This window comes from Calidris pugnax, unplaced genomic scaffold (genome assembly GCF_001431845.1).
Source record: "Calidris pugnax isolate Ruff unplaced genomic scaffold, ASM143184v1 scaffold68, whole genome shotgun sequence".
NCBI lineage: Eukaryota > Metazoa > Chordata > Aves > Charadriiformes > Scolopacidae > Calidris > Calidris pugnax.
This window is the reverse complement of record NW_015090921.1, coordinates 3,679,828-3,694,286: the sequence shown is the minus strand read 5'-3', so window position 1 is coordinate 3,694,286 and position 14,459 is coordinate 3,679,828. Positions and strand designations below refer to the sequence as shown.

The following is a 14,459-nucleotide window of genomic DNA, read 5'->3' as shown; positions in this document are numbered from 1 at the left end:
GACATCCTAGTTTGCACCTTCAGTGTAAAGTGGTGATTTCCAGGCTAAGCTAAGGTGCCTGCGCGAACTGTAGGAGTAATCTTGGCTTCAAAGCATAAACAAACGTGTCTGAAGGTTCTCCTGCATGCACACTAGAATGCACGTTAGGGTTGGGTAACAACATTTGGCAGAACACAGGTTAAAGTTGCTACACATTCTGAAATTTTTACGGGCACAGTTTCTAACACTAGAAGTTCTTGAACATCTGCTTCCATAGTTTCAGTTCTGCTTTTGTATTTCACCAGGTGACACCAACAATGGGAATGCTACCACAAAAAGCTTACAGTCCCACGGGCAGGAATGTTTTTGTCCATAATTCACCATGCAAATGACACCACTGTAGACGTAAGACTAAAAGATCAAGCTTCAAGCTTGTTAAAGCTATAAGGGAGCTACATCTTTTTTTTGCTGAAATCTGTGGCATCTTGACTTCTACCTGTGGCTAGCTGGCTTCTTTCATTCTGTGTTTTCCAACTCTCATCTGTATAGCACTACCTAACAAATGTATAACTCATCACGAATCCAGGCAACTCCCAAACTATGTCACTGTGAAATTCAACCAGCACAAAGTTCCCAGTGGAAGTAAAGTCTGCAACCTTCTGTGTCCCACAATAAGGGCCAACGGCAGGTGATGTAGGTCGGCTTCCGTCATGTATGAGCAAGTAGTCATAGCTGCATCTGTCACTATCTTCCAGCTCAAAGGATAACATCTTCAAAGATATCTGGAGAAAATACAACCAATGCACTTTGCTTCCAGGTTATATCCTTTTCCCTCACCCTTTGTACTTAACAAGCACAATTAGTCTAAATGCCTTATGTGCAGGCACTGTTTTTTATTCTATGTTTGCACCACATCCTGATCCCACACTGTAATGCAAATGAGTAGCAAATTATTTGCTTAGCTCACCAGCATTTGGACTGGAAGGAGAAGCAAGGGACAAGATTGATCTTGTACACTTTAAATTCTTTTCTCTAGAGAAATACAAAAACAGCACCTGTGCAATGTTTCTGTTTTCTAGTGGGAACTCTTACCTAGGGATTATTCTGAACAAAGCCCACTGGTACAAGCTAAATTCATAGGAGTTCACACACACGTGTAAAGGTTTTCCCTTGCTGAACACCTCAGATGCCAAGATCCAGCATAAGTTCTTAAACTGGATTTTTGCATTCAAAATGTTACTCTAAGAATACCTGCTTGAAGAGTGACATTACAGCCATTATTCTCCAAGGCAAAAAGAGACCGCATTAGAGGACACTCATGAATTCATCTGTGCCTTACCTTGTATCCTACTGGAGAACTGATGACCCAGAAGCATGCTCGGTTTTTGGGGTATTTATTGGGGTAGTTTGGAGACGTGATGACTCCTTTTGAGTCAGTGAAAGTATCTCCACAATTCACTGAGTAGAGAAGAAGAACAGAGTAAGGCATATTAACAAGACTATTTTGGCAGTAGAAGCGAGTTTGCTTACACTCTATTGGATTCTTTCTTCAAGCCAAGAAAAAATGCGCTACCATGAAAATCGACTGCTGAAATATTTTATTTCTTTGCTTACTGTTTGTATCAGCAGCTGTACTGAGGGAACTAAAAACATAGCTGCTAAATAAACTTTGAAGGCCGGGAAACAGCTGCACCTAAAGCTCTATCTGTCTTTACAATCGAGTGTCACCATATTAGCATAGCATTCTAATGGTCCTAACTTACTGCACTTTCAGAAAAGAATTAGCTCACATATTCAAAACCATGTTATCAAGCTAGAGCTAATGCTATCTAGAAATGACTCCATCAAAATGAATGTAAAAAGAGTAAAAAAGCGACACATTTCTAAGACTTCTTCAATTTATGTTTTAAAAAAGTTCCCATTCTTAGTTGAGATAAAGCAATAACAAGGTATTTGGGCTATTGCCTTATAACTGAAAGCGTGTTGCAGCACAAGAGAACTTTATCCAGCATTTGTATATTTGTGAAACAGACACTCCTCTTGTGACTACAGTAGGCATTATGTTTTATGTAACATAACAAAAGCCTTTAATTCAGAACATGTAAGTTACCCCATTGCATAAAATACCACAAAACCTCAAATAACATATTGCCCAGATACTGGATCACCTCTCATCAGTTGAGATTTCTCATCGAGTTCTGCAGTCTTTGTGCTCTTTGGCTCTGCTGCTCCCGTTACAGTTGTTGCATTGTTTTTATTTAAAGAAATAGTTCTGAAGATGTGAAGAACCCTAGCAGAGGCTCTCAAAGGAAAACATCTATGGGTTCTCAGGATTACTAACATGAGACCTACACAACAACCCATTTCCTGGATCTTGCTAACCTTCAGCCCTGTTATTTCCTAGCCTTTGGCATTAGCAATTACTATGGAAGTGTGAATAATAACACAGAAAAAAAATTACTCTGGGATACGTGTTCAAAATTTTCAGTTATTCTTGGCATTAGCAATTACTATGGAAGTGTGAAGAATAACACAGAAAAAAAAATTACTCTGGGATATGTGTTCAAAATTTTCAGTTCTTTCATACAAATACTATTAATACTGTTCTCCAAGCTCTGCAAAGGAGTGTTCTTACCCTTGTTGTAGGAGGCTCTGAATCCTGTGGCCGAGATGCTCCCGTCACTTGCAAACTCTACCAGCATTGCTGATCCAGACGCCACTAAGGAGGGCAGTGGCCCCTTCCCACAGTATTTGTCCAGCAAGACAGGGGAATTCTTGCTGTTTCCATCATAGATTTTTATATAGTCAGAAGAACAGTCCGAGGAGGGTTGGAGATCAAAAGCCTCAAACTGCAGGAAAATCTTGAGAAACAAGACAACAGATGTTGGTTTTAATCTATACAGAGGGAAAGATTGAAACCATCTAATTATTATGAAGTGAACTAGGACTTCATAGTCATTTTACTATCCATGTATCACTGAAACTTTACTTTTTGTATAAAAAGAGCATAGAATTTCACCTAGCCACCCCCTTACTGAGCCCAGTGATTGATGCTTGACTATTGCTTGTCTTTGAAAAGCCATCCAATCGTAACTGGATAAAAATTAAGTTAAATAATGCATCTGATCATCTTAATGTGTCTTATGAAAATTGTTAGGACTGTCTTTTTATTCACTCTGTAACAAAATAAATGTCTTGGTCCATGAAAATGAGTCCCAGAGGGTACTCATAATCATGAAATAATGCTGTGTAGCCTTGACACTGTGGTTCAAACCTTTTTTCTCCTAATAGAAATTACCTTACTTCGACGGATGCGGATCAGCCACAGGCAGTTGCTATTATTCGGGTATGGGGATGGGTAATTGACAGAGGAGAACGAGCCTTTGGATTTAGGCAACACAGAGCTACAGCGATCTGAAGGGAAGAACCAAACAGTGTTGAAGAGAATGAAAAGAGCACAAAAATCTTCCAGAAACAAATTCCTGACAAATCTCTCCAACCATCTGCATGTCAAGCTTGCAAAAGAGAAATGAATTAGAATGCTTACAGTTGTGTAGATGTTCCTAGTCTAAAAGTTATTCAAAACCCATAAGTGAAATGAAGCTAGTTAAGGTACTTATCTGCTTCAGCTACTAATGTTTTATTAAAGACAGTAAGGGCTTCACTCACATATTTTATTTTACTAAAAAAGGCCTGCATCTTTCATGAACTTCCTTAACCTCAATCACAGGAGTAGTTTCGATGATATCAGTATGTCAGTCCCCATCAGCAAATGTGTGTGTCTTCATAACTGTATGCAAAAATCAAGCTTGAAAACTAAATCTATCAAAGCAAAGAGGGGTAGTCACTGAGGGAAAACAATAACAAAGAGCACTGAAGTCAGGCTACAAACCTAGTGACTGGTATACAGTTTGATCTCATCTTTTGTCTTTCCACATGTAGTCTTCATTTATTGCATTATGTGTAACTCCCCAAATTACAAAATATGAATATATAACATCTGAACACATGAATTTATGACATTTCTTTTACTCCCTACTTTCCCTGAGAAAACCAGTCTTCTCTCCTTTTTTTTAGCCTGAGTTTTTCTTCTGAGAAAATTTAGCCCTTTTCTTCCAAAACATACAAATCTGATTATGAAATTACATAATAATAGTAGTGAAGTGTGATTCATTCCCAGCCCCACTATCAAGAATAAATATCATTAAATATTATCACCATCTTTGAGACCATGGCAAAGACTTAAACTGTAAGCTTGTCTTATCTGCAGTTCAGAATTTGGGAGGAACCACTCTCAGCAATTTCTGTACTTAACTATCCTTAACTAGTTACTGATGTTTATTTAACTAAGTTCTAACACAATTCAGAGCAGAATTTGGTACACTAATATTTAGGCCACGTTAGTGTTTCTTGCTGTTTTGGTGGAAACTATTTGAATAACATCTCAGAAAAGTCAAATACCGTATAAATTAACCTATGTACTGAGTCGAGGCAGAAGCTGTGCATTGCAGGAGCACGTCTGGTGTTTTACCTGTGTTTTGTGCATCTCAGCTGAAGAGTTCCTGCTAGAGGAATGATAGGTATTTCTAGACCTTAAGATACCACAGTGATGAGTTAAGAAAGAGATGGAGCAAGGAAGTAGATAATACAAAAAGCCTGAGGAATTCCCCTCAAAGAGATGTTCTGATCAGCACCTATACTTAGATGGCACCCATACTTAGAGCCCTGCAGTCATTTTTTAATTGAAAGAAATCACAAACCTTCTGGCACTACTGATGCCCATGACCCTAAGCTATAATCATAGCTAAGCACAGCTTAGGTGCTTTGCAACCTTCAGAGCTTTCCTGAAATGAGAAGTTGACAGGGGTAGCAACTATGATTTCTCTGATGGGCTTTGTGTATGTCAAAGAGCAGGGACTAGGTGAGGATAACTTCGAATGACAGTGAATTCTTCAAAGTAAATTGTACTTTCCAAGAAGGCAGCAGCTTGGCACAGGGATGGGTCTGTTTCCACAGACATACCAGCCCTCTTATAGGGTGAAGGAGAGATGTATTGAAAGGTCTGTGGGCTGAGTTCCTTTGGGGGATGTCTGACAGTGCCTACAGGCATCAGCTCTATATAAGGATTCACATATGCCTTCTATTTGCAGCACTTACTGCACTTGTAGAGCTTGTTGATTTTAGCTACATCCAAGTTACTCAGCCCTTCTCTCTGCCCAATGGGTATGGAGGGGTCAGGAACTGGTACAATAGTTGGCTTCCCTGGAGTGCTGGAGAAATCATACCTGTAAAAATAAGAAAATCACATTTCTAGATCACTTCTTTTAAACAGTGAAGTTCTGTAACTGCATAATCATATTCATGTACGACATGCACAGAATTTCAATGGAAAAGGGGAAGAAGCTTCTCAGAGACCAATCAGTCTTTCCTGAAGAGGACTAGTGTGGCAGCCAATTTGTGTGCAGCAACTGAAAGCAAGAAACAAGAAAAAGCTGCTCTGTCCTGAGTGAGGAGAGCTTCCCCCAATGTCCTGGCACAGTAAACTGAATCCCACCTTCATGGTTCCAGAGGCACAGAAGCAGAGTTCTGTCTCAGTAATTGTCTGTTTGCTGTCTGCAATTTCCTACCTCCTGCCAGACAAGTTTTGTTTCATGGGTTTGTTCCAAAGTTGTTACTTGCTAGTGGAAATAAAGGAGAAGGCACATGCTATTACAGCTTGTACATTATGAACTAAAATGTGACCTTAGACAGTGTTCCCAGATGAATCTGAGGCAGCACACAACATCTTAATGATATAAAAAATCCCATCTTTTTTCTCTCTGTACCTAAATATTTTTGTCTATGATCAGCTGTTGCTACATAATGACATTATTTAGACTTCAGAACTGTTTTAGATTAGTGACTCAGTGGAGTTAGACTTTGGTCCATAGCCATGGCAAAGGTCTCTAGCAGGAGACATGAGTGCAGTGAAAGAAAACATTGTCCTAATTCTTTCTTCTGTCCATATCAACTCTGTTTTCCAGAAATCCTGCTGACAAAGGAAGTCACCCTTAATTATATCCATTCACTCAATTTTAAGTGAACAACAGAAGTCATTCCCGGTGCAGACCAATTCCTTCTTCCTAGATCTGAGCAGACCTGAAAGCTGCTTGCTCCTTTGAAAGGACATCTCAGAAAACAACTCACGCGCCATAGTGCATCACTGAAGAGTAGTCATAGGGAAGGCCCAGATTTTTGGAATTCACTTTTCCAAAGTTCCCTTGTTCCCCTGTAAGGCAGGAAAGCAACATTTCACGTTTCAGTTGGAAAAATTACTGCTGCTCTAAAAGTACTCTGCCTGCTGTCACAATCCTCAGAGTAACTTAGAATACAAATACTTGTTCTTATGAGATCCTGGATATATAAAAGCCACCAGAGCCTTTTGAACACCATGGGAACCCATTTTCACTCAGCCTAGTAGGTTTCAGAATATAAACTGAATGAAATAAGTCAAAGTTTTGATATAATCAATAAATCCATTCCACTCTTCAAGTAGAAGTATTCATCTGTTCATCCTCATTAGGGTGCCTCCAAGTATATTGCCTTGAACATTATAAGCATCCAACCTATGTCCCTGAAGCTGCATCCATACCTTGAGAGGGAAATCTGGCTGACCACCTAAATCAAAAAATTCTGAGGTATGGCCACCAACCTGTCTCACTGAGTCCTTCCACCAAAAGGTTCTAAGACCACAAAAGAAAGTTGTCCTTTGGTGTGAATAGAAGGCAATGTTACCAGCCATGTTCTGGCTCTGATCAAACCCATCAGCAATGACTACAGTGAAGTGATATGATTCGCATGAAGCGAGGGCACTCAGTAAGATCAGTTAGAAACATTCTGTCTGAACATAGGTGCTGATGTAGCCCCTCTCATCATAGCTGCTGAGCATCTCACCACTTTTCATCTGTTTAGTCTTAAAAAGCTCATGAGGTAAGAAAGCGGTACATTGACACAGGACTGGGGCCCAGAGACACAGGCTGGAATTCAAGACACCTAGCTTTATTTCTCTAGGTTAGGCTCTGAAGCTACTCATGGCTCCAAGGATAATCGGGGGAGAGGGAGAGAAAGAGAGACGAAGTTGGAGGGAGTTTCATCTGAAGGCACCTATTTCTCTCCATTGACTGGAGAGCATGAATACAAGTTGCACCCTGGGTCTCTTGTCTGTGGTAAGATAGGCAAGCAAGCAATGTCAGAGCAGAGATCCTGGCCTCGAAGCTAATGCCCTAACCTCTGAGCACTCCTTTCCACTCCAACATCTGTACCTTCATTATTGTAAATAGTGGTTTGTAAACCACAAACCATCTGGACAAGAGTTCAGTGTTGGACGCTTGTCAGAAAAATCTCTGGAGTCTGCACAACTTGGCTGGCAGGCTCACAATCAGAGCCAGTCTCTTCCAGTAACGTCCTTCAGCACTGGTCCCAATGAGAAGCTTCACAATCCAGAACTAGAGAAAGTCTGGGGAGAAACATGGCTTTGGAGCTTTTGATAGCTCAAAAACTCAGTTCTAAGTCTCAAATTGGTTCTCAACATTGGCTTTCCTGACTCTTCAGTTTATATCTCTGTTCCTCTTATCTGCTATGTTGACTTCAGAAAGAATTATCAGCAAGTGCACAGCTTCTTTTGAGGTGATGAACAGAGAACACAGTTCAAATGCAGTGAAACATTTAAGCATATGGCTACTGTTTGGCACATCTGTGCTTTGCTGAATTGGTTTGTTAAAAAAGTAGCAGCAGCCTGACTGGACAAAGGAGGTTCCAGCAAACTAGTATCTGCCTCATCACACGCCAGAGAAATTTGGCTGTCTAGACCTGCACATGTGGGGTGACTTAGCCCATCTTTTCCACTCTTAAAAAAAAAATCTTTCTCTGCCAGAAATCTAGGTGTAATGACTCAGAAGGGCTGAAAAGGAAGCTTCAGCTGAAAACTTTGAATACAGTTATTTTTTCCCCCCAAAGTTTGGGAAAACCAGGCTGAGTTTCAAGTAGCTAAGTAGATAGCAACTGATCAGGCTGCCTTTTGTCAAAACAAAGAAGTAGGATGGCTTCCAAGGTGAATTTCTGTGTAAAAAAACCAGCAAAACAAACCACCAGCAAACATCCTGCAGCCCTGGCAAGAGAAAAACAGGCTGTGTAGGAGAGTTGGGAAGCTGCAAAAGGTCTTGAGATCTAGTTCTGCACCACCAGGGTCAGGGGGAGTTCTGCCATCAGCACTGTTAGCAGGAGATGTACACCAACAGTCCTCATGAACATCACTGTGTTTTTTCACTTCATTTTCCCTGCGTATCTTTGCATTTTCCCCCTGCAGGGCTTCTGCTGCACACACTTTGCATTCTAACCCCCTTGTCATGCCCATCTTCTCAGCCTCCACTCCTGGTGGATGCTGGTAAAACACTGAAGATACACCCCATCTCCTTTTGTGTCATCTTCACCTCTTTCCTCTCTTTTATCCTTTCATGAAACTGTGCCTGAATCAGAGCTTGGTTACATCTGTATCCTTTAGGAATGATGAGACCTGAACCTGTGGACCCTGCAAAACTAGTGTAAGAGTTTATGCGTGCCTAGCATCTTCAGTAAAACTTCATATTTTTCAACTCCTCTTTCCTAGCACATCCTGTGCTAGCATTTCAAACATGACACACCCTCGTTGTACAGTGGCAAAAATTTCATAGCAAAATCACACCTTAACACTAGAGCTGAAACCTCAATAAAGAACAGCACAAATGGAATTTACTTAGGATATCATGGGAATAGCTAAAAAAAAGTTTGGAGAACAGTGTGTTAGGAATTTGCAATGAAAACAATCAAGCTCCATCTGGAGAAAAAAATAGATATATTTTCAGCTGTGCATGACATTGAAGAGTTGAGTATCTTAGTTGTTGAAGAGACTTACTAGAATTTGCTATTCAATTGCCCAGCCTCATTTGCTATTATTTTCTATAATGAACTAACTACACTATTACCTTTTTACAAATGTGAGTTGTCCAGGTGTCACAGCTGTCAGACAAGTGATCGCTTGCATCCTTTCTTCCCCTACTTTCCTTCTATGTACCACTATCTCCCTTTCCCTGGGATCTCCTACCATTCTCTCTACCCTCCCCACCCCAGACCCTGGAGCTCTGTCCATGCTCCCTTGTTCCCAGCACACAGATCGAGGACACGTGGCCAAACTATTAATCCTTCATTCCTTTCCCTAAATAACATTCACTTGTTTTCCCCCTACGGTCCCGCTGGCTCCCCATTGCGCCTTCTTTTCGTGGCAGTGTATAAGTGTTCTCAAGGAAGAAATGACAGCAGTCCTTCCTCTCACATCATGTCAAGGCCCAGAATTTTGCACATGCTTGTTGTTGCATGTGCTTCCCTTCTCTCTGCTTTGAGTTCCTTGTTCATCTACATTTTAGGCAATGTATGTACATTTCAGGCAATGTATGTACATTTCACTCACTGCCAGCACCAAGATTCCTACCTGCTGCCTTCCCTGTTTCCATGGCTTTCCCCGAGACAGAATTGCTCTGTGATTCCCCATCGTGATCTCTGAATATCCCATTTCACCCACCCCAGCTAAAAGTGCCCCCATTTACCTCCTGGCCAAGTCTTTGCCACAACATTTTGTGCTCCCGATCATCTTGGTAGTTTGGATAGAAGGTGAGTCTGGGCTCAAGGTGGCAATCAAAATAAGAACACAGAGCTACTTTTAGACTGCATCTGCCTTGGGGGACCACACTAGCAGAGCTGTAGCCACAGAAATTCCCCTAGTACACTGAATAAGAAACTCCATCACACTGAATCTACTGCAATTCACCCAGCATTAATCACCATTCTTATTTGCATGGCTGTTTGCAGGAGAAACATTCCCCTTTATCTGAAAGTATATGTTTTCTCTTAAGATTTAGTGGGCCTACCTGCCACAATGTGTTCCCACATAATCTTGACAAACCTGTCCCGATCACTCCGTGCCTGTTCATGGATGAAACCCAGCGCATGGTTCATTTCATGCTGAATTGCTCCTTTATCCATGCAACCATTTTTCACCAGGCCTACTGCTTGTCGTCCTCCAATTTTTCCAAAGTAAGACCAGCAGCTAAGAACAGGCAAGCAATACACAAAATGATCACATTCAGCAAATACAAAGAAATAGATGCACTGATTATGCCACCAAGGGCCTCCAGATGTGCAGCCACAAAAGGGGGACATGCAAACAGTCACTGGTGTGAGGTGTCTAAATGTCAGAAAAATGCCAAACTGCAGGGGGACAAAATAAAGCCTTTGTGATAAGTACGGCAAATTTTAAAACAGTAAAAAAGGCCACATCAAACTAAGATGAAGCAGTTTAAGTAGTCAAGCAAAGAACCTGAAGCAATTATACTTCTTTAAATTTTTACAATTAAGGAAAATAACTCATCTTGAGTTATACCTCATTACCTTTAAGTCCACACATTCATTCCTGCAGCCTATTAACTGATGTAACTACCACTATATCTCAAGAAAAATGAAAAATTGCACCTGCTCTCTGGATCTTGACTCATAGGATAAAAAAGGGAAATTACTTAAAGCAGAAAAAAAGCTGAAAGACTTTTTGAGTGCTTCCACTCCCAGGAGACATGGAGCTTACCTCTGCCCACGTTCAACATGCACGTAGTCTCTTTCTGTTGTGCGGTTTACAAACTGCACACAGGTCAGCGTGGAGATCTCTTGCAGAGCATCAGCAATCCAAGACCTCTCTGTCACTGCTAGAGAGAGAAAGGGGCCAGGAGAAATCTTTGTTGGTTTCTCAAAAACAAGATGTGTTGATGGGGTGCATTCCTTTAAAACTTCACACAGCTTATCTTTTTATCATACAAGCATAATAAAAATAAGCCTTCAGAGATCTTCAAGTTGATTGGACTTTTAAAGGGAGATGTAAGATTTATAACTAGCCCTTATGCATATTCTATAGAAGACAGCTGATGAAAAACAAAAGACTGGCATTATTTCTTCCATTAGACAGAACGGAAAAAATGCAACAGTTTCAGATACAAATAATTGGATTAAAGTATCCCAAATGAGTCATCCAACTGTAGCTAAGCACCAAAACCCTCTTTTGTTTATCAGAGATAACAAATGTCTTCCACGCACCCCTTGGAATCACTTGGAGGCAGCCAGCATTCAGAGGCTCTGAAGATCACAGTGTTTCTATTCAGGTACCAAATAAAGATTGGAGTGTTTATCTGCCTTTGAACATTTTAGCCTAATTTGGCTTCCTCAGTTATGAATCATCTACAACTGATTCATATCTTAATTTCCTCATCTTTAAAGTTTGGAGAGAGGGAGGTAGACGGACTAAATCTCACCTAACCACAAGAGCATATGCTGCAATTTGAGAAGCAGCCCAGATAATGGAGAGACTGGGCTCCCCTCAGCTCAAATAATAACACAGATTCCCTGTCCCCACAAACAAGGAGCAGGCACAGGCTGCATTTCACTTTCATGCCATTTTCTCTCAAGGTAAGATCTTTTAAGAAGATGGAAGTGTGGAAGCCTCAGACCAGAGAAGCCTCAGCAGGGGAGAAGATGGAAGACCTCCACAGCCCATAGAAAGTCTTCTGGAACAAAATTTTCTATATTAAGGGATTGGTCCTGCAGGCTTTTGGACAGGACTGAGCTATTGACTGACTAGAAGGAAATAAGAGAAAAAATATCTTCAAGGATTTTTCCTCCATTTTTCCTCTACAGGATTTCTAGTGCAGGAATATTTCTATGAGAGATTTGAAAGAAAATTACAGTGTTCTAAAAAGTGCTCCTAGTGGTAATTTTGACAAAAATACATTCATAATGTGAACAAATTATATTTCTTCTTCTGTACTTGGTAAATATCAACGTGTAGGAATGAGCTAATATTCGTAATTAAAATTAATTAGCTGGTATTTATATAACTGCTGCCCAAGCGACGACATATTTTAGTGTCTGTAACTGAAACATTTGGAGTTTTAGCCAAAGTACCGCAGGGCTAACAGATTAGCAACAGAGACATGTCGATAAATTCTCATTTGGACAAAGATTGCTTTTGGTGCATGCCACAGAAACAAAAAAAAAAATAACACAGAGTATAGGGACCGGAAGATCAATACTAAGTTTACAGCATCCATTTGCATACACTCACAGAAATCAGAAGAGATGTTAATTGGAACCTTGACTAGTCCATCTTGTGACTTGGGCCATAAACAACTCTCACAGTTAATTGCACTGCGTCGCCCTCTCCTCAGGAGGATGTCTCCTTCATACACAGCTATTTCACTACCTGACAGATGAAGCAAATAAAAGAACACACAAGGCAGTGAGAAGGCAAATAGATGTGCAAAAGGGAGATGAGAGGTATACACTAACCAAGCTTTTGTACCTTTGGAAATTTCTTTCAGTGAAGTTCATTTCCTGATAATGTGAAAAAGGATTAGTAAATTAAGACTGAGTGACTCTAGCATTCACAATATGCTATGACTGGTTAGGTCTGCCCTGCTGCCTGGAGAGAAAAGATTAATATCAATACAGGTGTCACAGTGCAGCTGTAATCGAAGTCACGACTAAATATATTTTAGCTTCAGAAGCTTTGGGAGCCTTCAGAGTGGAAGGCTAAGTATTACAAGTCATTGTTCTCTTCATTAGAGCTTGTGGAATTAAAGAAAAATCATAACTGACCTCTGTAAAGATGGGATGAATCATACAAAAGAAATGACTGTTTTTATCATGCATATTGAATGCATGCAGGCTATTAATTTCCAGGTTAACTGTTAATTTGACACAAGACATTGTGACATGCTCCTCAGTTCTGACTCCAAAATACTTTGAATACATTTCTCACAGACAAGAGCTATTGGTTATTATGCCAGAAACGTACAATAGGCTTGGGTACAGCAGACAGAGAAGTGGCTTATATCACATAAGAAAGACATCAAAGTGAAAAGTATTCTGGTTTGCTGAGGCTACATATAGAAAAGTATGTTCCATGTAGCAATTGCTCAATAAGTCTTCTTAATTTCTTTATAATGACAGCATAAATAATCACACTGAATGCAACTTTAAAACACATCTGAATTCTGTGAATTGTTTTCCACTGACGCTGGAAAATATTTCCAAAGAGAAAAATATACCAAATAATGAAAATGAGGTATAGAGAAGCAGCCCCACAAAAACCTACAGTTATTTATATAATAATTACAGTCAAACTCACCTAACTCATTGTTTCTTGTAGTTATCTGCAAAAGAATAAACAAAACCAAACATATCTTTTAATACATGCTTATCTCCACTGCAGAAAACTTCTATCATATAGAATCACAGCCATAAAAGTTTTTAACTAATTTTAAGATAGTCAGAACAGCAGCTATGGAAATTTTCAACATCTCAGAGCAGGGACACACCTGGACAGGTTTAGTTAGTGCAAAGCTGTAGAGAAATGCTAAATGAGTTGGGAGAAGAAAGTACTTCATCTTCGTGTTTCCAAGATGATCTTCTCTGCTCTGCAGCTCAGTTCTCAAAGTTGTGGTTACTTTACTTGGGGCAAGTTTTACGGGAAAGCTGCTGCTGTTGTTAACAAGTGTAACAAAATTAGATAACAAGGAGTATTTTCACAAAACAAACAAGCTGCGGGACTTCTCAAGAGAATTTCCAGGCTCTCATTTCTTATTTATCTTCAGAAAACAGAGGAAGTGGAGCAATAGGAAAGAAAATCCAGCAGCCTTTAAAGTGACTCATCTTTAATTCTAACAAGAACCCACGAGCAGGTCCCGTCACTGCTGACCAGGGACAGGATATAGCACTTTGTTTACAGCAAAACTCAATGTCAAGGAACTCTTTGATCCATCCACGCTGACTACCTGTCCTAGAAACTCCTCAGCTTGCTGCCAGGAGCCATCTGCCAGTCTGCCCACTCTGTGCACAGCTCTCAGCCAGGCACTGCTTGCCAGGAGCACTGGAAATCTGTTGAAGCCAGAGATTAATCCAATTGTTGGTTGAAATTGTTTTTCCGATGCCATATCTTGCAGTATAATCATCAGTGGCAGTGATTGTACGTCTTTCTGGAATCCACAAATAAATAAAACCACCAGCTCCCAGAGTTTTGGTTTCCCATCTTCTCAGAAGCTCTCCTTCCTTTGATATCCATGAATAGAAACAAGCCTAGAAAGGCAGTCTGAATCCTAGAAAACCCATGCTGTAAGATTAAGCCACATTGGGAATATTCATGTTGAAGCCACATGAACACCACCAGAAGCAGGCAGATGTTGCTTTCTCCTCCCAGCTTCAGCTCTGCACAAATATCTAGGGGCTATAGAAAATCCCAAGGATTTGCTGCATCAGATCTTTAAGAAACAAGCAAGAAAACCTTTGGAATTGCCTGCAAAGGCAAAATTCAGAGGGATCTATGTGGTTCACAGAAGATCAAGGTGGCAGAGAGTGCCTTTCCAGAGAGA

The 14,459-nt window shown here is 40.4% G+C and overlaps 1 protein-coding gene across 2 annotated transcripts; it reads right to left on the bottom strand.

Annotated features, from left to right (window-relative positions):
• Window positions 1-438: 438 nt before the first annotated feature.
• LOC106892745 (astacin-like metalloendopeptidase) lies at window positions 439-13,787 on the bottom strand. Of its 2 annotated transcripts, none has more exons than XM_014950164.1 (11): window positions 13,410-13,787; window positions 13,220-13,244; window positions 12,155-12,292; window positions 10,628-10,742; window positions 9,918-10,096; window positions 6,166-6,247; window positions 5,137-5,264; window positions 3,278-3,393; window positions 2,615-2,840; window positions 1,319-1,437; window positions 439-761 (listed from the first exon to the last, which is right to left on the bottom strand). In XM_014950164.1, the coding sequence occupies exons 1-11, from the start codon at window positions 13,476-13,478 to the stop codon at window positions 531-533; spliced, it is 1,428 nt and encodes a 475-aa protein (XP_014805650.1). In that variant the 5' UTR covers window positions 13,479-13,787; the 3' UTR covers window positions 439-530. The 2 variants fall into 2 exon arrangements, with proteins under 2 accessions (XP_014805650.1, XP_014805649.1); XM_014950163.1 differs by having other exon boundaries at window positions 10,628-10,745; window positions 13,410-13,784.
• Between the last annotated feature and the right edge of the window lie 672 nt (window positions 13,788-14,459).

Coding starts and splice junctions, on each gene's coding strand:
- LOC106892745 (XM_014950163.1), bottom strand. CDS start 13,478: ATGAAGTACTTTCTTCTCCCAACTCATTTAGCATTTCTCTACAGCTTT. Junction 5,265..6,165: donor TCAGTGATGCACTATGGCGC/GTGAGTTGTTTT, acceptor TTATTTTTACAG/GTATGATTTCTCCAGCACTC. Junction 1,438..2,614: donor CAGAGCCTCCTACAACAAGG/GTAAGAACACTC, acceptor TTCTCTACTCAG/TGAATTGTGGAGATACTTTC.